Source organism: Pan paniscus, chromosome 13, assembly GCF_029289425.2.
Source record: "Pan paniscus chromosome 13, NHGRI_mPanPan1-v2.0_pri, whole genome shotgun sequence".
Taxonomy (NCBI): domain Eukaryota; kingdom Metazoa; phylum Chordata; class Mammalia; order Primates; family Hominidae; genus Pan; species Pan paniscus.
Window position 1 is genome coordinate 74,783,239 of NC_073262.2, and position 5,250 is coordinate 74,788,488.

Genomic DNA, 5,250 nt, shown 5'->3' on the forward strand with positions numbered 1-5,250 from the left:
GGTCCCCCGCGGCGGCTGGGATGCCGAGCCTGGCCATCTAGGCGGGCGCGGGGGCAGTGGCGCCGGCGCCGGAGGGGCAGGGCAGGCGGAGGCTGGAGCCGCTCCGCGCTGAGTGAGTCACCCCGCCGCCGGCCTGAGAACCCCTCGCGGGGACTCGGGAGGGGGCGGGGCGTGAAACCCCCCGTGCGGCCCCACGCCCAGCGCGCCTGTCCTCTCCTTGCCGCACCTCGCGGTGTCGCAGCCTCGGAAAGATGTAAACGTAGCTCTCGGCCGGCTGGCTTCCCGGCCTGGGCAGCGGCTTGAGCTCTGAGCACGTGACTGACCGGACCCTGGCACCAAGAAAAAAGCGCACACATCCAATGAAAACAATAATTTATTTAAATAATCTCTTCATATTGTAAAATCAACATTAAGAGCATGTTGTTTTCATAATAAATAACCCCAAAATACCTTTCATTTCAACAACAAAGACTTTAGGATACGATAAAACAAATCCAAATCAGTAGCTTAATTTAACTGAAATGTTTTTAAAGGAAAAAATAAAAAGGAGGGGTTGCTGAGGTCACTGCTAAACTGCAGTTTTCACAACTGGGGGTTTACAAAAAAGTCTGAAAAGATGAGTATTTTTATACAAATAAATCAGTGGGAAAATCTGCACAGACACCTTTATTTACAAACTCTGTGTCCAAGTCCAGGCTAATAATCCTGAATAGGTTTTAAAAAAGATAATTTAAACATATTTTTGCAGTGTTCACATATTAAAAAATCATTTTTTCAACGTCAAAATGAGGTCATCCGCAAAGGCACCTAAACTTTTAAAAAAATAAAAAATAAAAAAACTCCACTGGTGATGAATGAGGAGAGAGCTGAGGGAGCGTTCCTGGGGGAGCGCGGTGGGGTAAGATAAGGGATGGGGGCTCCGAGGGCTGGGAACTGCAGGAAGGAAAGAAGCGGCGGGGCCGCCCGGGTCAAGGGGCCACGTGGGGGAGGGCGGGCAGGCGGGACCGGGAGGTCAATAACTGCAGCGTCCGAGCTGAGCCCGGGGGAGCGGGCGAGGAGAAAGAAGCCTCAGAGCGCCCGGGAAGCCTCGCGCGCCTGGGAGGCTTCCATCTCCCGGGACCCAGCTCTCAGCCCGGGGCGAGGAAGGCGCCAGACAGGCTCACCCGGAGGGGAGGGAAGGCAAGTCCGAGGCGGGGCTCGAAACGGCCGAGACCCGGGGCTCAGGTCAGAAATGCGGCCTTTTAGGGAGGCCTTTGCCAAGCTGCTGTCCGGTTCCCCCGAGAGAGGGGCCCGTTTGGTGGCCCCGGGAGTGAGCAGGGCCTGAGACGGGCCACTGCAGGTCGCAGCCTGCAGGAGAGGTGGGTGGCGGCAGCGGGCCGGGAGGAGGGAACCCCGGCTCGGGGTAAGCAATGAGGATAAGTGGTCTCTGCTCTCAGTCTCTGGAGAGTTCTCCCTTGGGTTAGAAAATCGTCCCCGCGCTCACCGGGGCGCCCCCGCCGCCGTGATGGTGGTGGTGGTGATGCGGCTGCGGGGTCTGAGTGGGGTGCAGCAGCGGCGCGGTGGCCTGCAGGTGTGAGGCGGATCCCGAGGTCTGGTGGTACCAGGGGTAGTTGCCCAGAAAAGCCGAGGCCGCGCTGCTCGGGCTGGAGCCCGAGCTGCCGGCGCCGCTGCCGCCACTGCCCGGACCACCGCCGCCCGCCATCCGCTGCGGCGCACCAAAGTCCCAGGAGGCCGGCGCTGAGACTGGCGGCGAAGCACAAGGTGGAGAAGCGCTGGCCCCAGGGTGCTGCTCAGAGGGGATCTCACCACTTTTCCACATCTTCTTGAACTTGGACCGGCGGTTCTGGAACCAGATTTTGACCTTTGAGGAAAAAGACCTGAGCATTAGTGGAGGAACCTAGTCTTGGGGCAGTAGGGGTTCGAAGAGGAGAAAAAAGAAAGCAGAGAAAAACCGCTGGCTAGCGGTGGGCAGCGAGCGCCCTGGGGAGATAAGAGGATCACGGGCGGCGGCCTTCGAGGCTCTGCCGGTTCCTGCTCCCTGGGGAGGTAATTGCCAAAAGGCCAGGACTGCTGGTGTACGTGCACTGTGATGATGGTGACAGCGGGAGGGTGAGGAGGGCCAGTTATTTCACCCGCTTAATCAGTAGCGAGAGGTACGGGATTTCTGTCCACCCGGTCCCTTTCCTTCCCTCCCACGGCGGCCCCTTGGGGGTTTCCAGCTTTGGGCCTAGAAGCTTACTTAGGGCCGCTCGAGGCGCAGGCCTGGAAATCCTTAAAAGTACTTAAAATGAACTTTAAAAAGCATTGTCCTAAACCCGCCTGCTTCCCAGCCATCTCAGGCCCGCGCTCTCCTCGTCCCTGCAGGGCGCGAGCCCCACCTGAGTCTGGGTGAGGCCCAGAGAGGCCGCCAGCTCGGCTCGCTCCGGCAAGGCCAAGTATTGGGTCTTTTGGAAACGCCGCTGAAGAGCCGCCAGCTGGAAACTGGAGTAGATGGTGCGGGGTTTCCGGACTTTCTTTGGCTTCCCGTTCACTATCCGGATTTCAGGCTCAAGGTCCTCCTTCTCTGCAACGATAAAGAATCGTAAGAACAGCGCAACCCAGGGGTCCTGGAGTTCCCGCCCTCCTAGAGGGCCCGGCGGGGGGGACTTGGCTTGAGCAAGGAGGTGGGTGCCCTGAACTGTGGCGCCACGGGCAGGCGCAACTTCGCAGCGTGCGGTCGGAGCCGCCACCGACCCCGGGAGCTGTACCCTCCAGGGAAGGGGGAGACAAGTGCACACCGAAGAGAAAGAAGCTGGTGGCAAGGAGATGCCCTTATGAGGCAGGCAGAGCACGCCCACTTGGCTCTTGAGGCCACCAGGTCCCACCAACGGAGAGAGGGACGTAACCGGCGACCTGCGGCAGATTGGAGGCTGGGGAGGGTAAAGGGCACAAGCGGGCGGTGAGCAGGCAGCGTGAAAATCCAGGGCTTTCGACGGCCCCCCGCCCCAAACACGTTTACCCATCCATCCCATTAACTAGACCGACTCGGCACTCTTGACTCCAGCGTTGTGCATACCAGGCTCGTTGTTGGCTGGGGACGAACTGGTTCCATAGGGAGCGTAGGAGGTGTAGGCGGCGGTGTAGCCCAGGTCATAGCTGCTCTTGGCGGAGTAAGGGACGTTGTTGAGGCCGCTGGCTTGGTACTGGTAGGAACCCATGTGCGCGTAGGGCGAGCCCCCGCCGCCGCCGCCGCCCGCCGGGTGCTGCTGGTTGGTGTAGTAGCTGCTGTCGGTGGCGGTGGACACCGGAAGGGTGGGCGACTCCTGGGGCTTGTGGAGGCTGCTGCTGCTGCTGTTGTTGCCACCCGGGCCGGCGCCGCCGCCGCTCGGGGGCTGCTGGTGCTGGTGGTACGTGCTGGAGGCGGCGATCTGGGTCGAGTGCATATCAGCCACTAGACTGTCAAAGACTCCAGTCATCCTGGCCCGAGACGGGAAAGAGCAGAGGTGGCGTGCGTGCGGGGGAAGCCAGGCGCCTCCTCTGTCTCTCCCGGTCCCCTCCAGCAGCCAATGTAATTACGGGGGTGGTGGTGGGGAAACAAGAAAGGAGGCAACCGTCTAGGCGCCTCCTCCTCCGGGGGAGGTGATCACCGTGCGCTGCTCGGGACAGCTGCCTCTGGTCGCATCCTCTTTCGGCCTCTGGGCCCGCTCGGCTCCTTGCCCAGCGCGAGCGCGGGCTCTGGCGGGGGGCGGGCAATGGAGGGGGCAGGGGTGGCTGGGCCGGGTCGGGACTCTGGGAGGCGGGAGCAGGTGAGCGGCCCCGAGCGGCTTTACGATTGTCTGCCAGGCGGGCTCCTGCAGTGTGGGCATTTAACACTCGTCACGTGAGCGCTGGCGACGTCACCTAGCAACAGCCAATCAGAAGCAAACGGCCGCGGAGCTCCGGGAACGCCCGGCCAGGGGGCGGGCGTCACATGGTGGGCGCTGTGGCTGCGGCTGCGGCTGCAGCGGCCCCAGGTGCAAACAGACTGCCGCCGAATGTGAGCAGCGAGGCGAGGGGTCGAGGTAGCGAGGAGTCAGGGTGGCCCGCAGCAGGAAGACAGAAGGCGTGGAGACAGACTGGCGTTTTGCCTCAGAGGAAGAAGTGGAGTCCCCTCTCCCATTCTGTGAGCAAGTGCCAGTTCCAGTGATTCGTACTTTCATGTCCGAGGTCAGTTTTCAAACACATTAAAGTACATCGGTGCCCAGAGTCCAGCCAGCTCTATCTCCACTTTTCCTCGAAGTGTCTGGCATTTATTCTTGTTAGCCACTCGGCACTTGACATAATCAATTGATTTAATTATCCACAAACCACGTGTAATGCTCGCTTCCTAACCAATCCGCAGGGATATTAGGACAATTAATTATATAATATTGAAACGGGTCTTCCTTGTTGCTTGAAAGAGAAGCTACATAAACTTAAAGGTATTATTGCTAATAGTATATTTGAAACCACTTTCCCTGGTACTTTCCCGACACGCGAGACTCTGAGTAATTCTATACGTTTGATAAGTAAATGACACCCTGAAAGCCATCCCGAGGACTTCCTCCTTCGGGTGGAAAGGTTCACCAGTTGTCCTTGAAAATTCGATGCTCTTGCGAAAAAGGAAATAGGATAATAGGTGAGATTATAGATTTATCAAGTAGATACTAGATTTATCACTTCTCTGTAAATTTACAACAAATATAAAAAGTTTTATCTGGTTTGTTGAATTTAATCCTGTTTTACAGTTTTGCATTTTAGGACCCTGTTCTACCCTATCATTGCAATTTTTTTCTTTTCCTTCTGTTTTTTAAAAAATCGGAAATGGTGACTTCCTCTGTCTCTATAACCTTGGAGTTGGAAACCTTGGCCCGACGGTGATGGACTGCACGACTTGCTGGACTCCCAAGTCCGAAGTTTCTGCGGCAGCGCTTGCTTTGTGGCGCCACCTGGTGGGCAGTGTGCGAGGTTGCGGGGGGCGGGGTAGACGGTCTAATCACGCCCAGGCGCCAGCCTCTGAAACCCCCCAAAAGAACAAAATAGTAATTAAAAGCCACAAAATTGTGCTAGTGCGCACCATCTGAAGCACCCTTTCCTAAAGACATAACATGTCGCTGAAAGAACTTGTTAAAACAACTGTCTGATGGAAAACAAGTTGATACCTTCAAAAATATGATCTTTGGTCTTCTTCCCCAGAAAAAGCAAGTGTGTAATTAAAACTCCAGCATTCACACAGAGAAATATTGAGATAGG

General features: G+C 57.2%; 1 protein-coding gene across 1 annotated transcript; it reads right to left on the reverse strand.

Annotated features, from left to right (window-relative positions):
- Positions 1–355: 355 nt before the first annotated feature.
- Positions 356–3,827, reverse strand: DLX2 (distal-less homeobox 2). The gene is made up of 3 exons (XM_003824261.4): positions 3,056–3,827; positions 2,379–2,563; positions 356–1,861 (listed from the first exon to the last, which is right to left on the reverse strand). Exons 1-3 carry the CDS (start codon positions 3,453–3,455, stop codon positions 1,460–1,462), a joined length of 987 nt encoding a protein of 328 aa, XP_003824309.2. The 5' UTR covers positions 3,456–3,827; the 3' UTR covers positions 356–1,459.
- Positions 3,828–5,250: the final 1,423 nt, after the last annotated feature.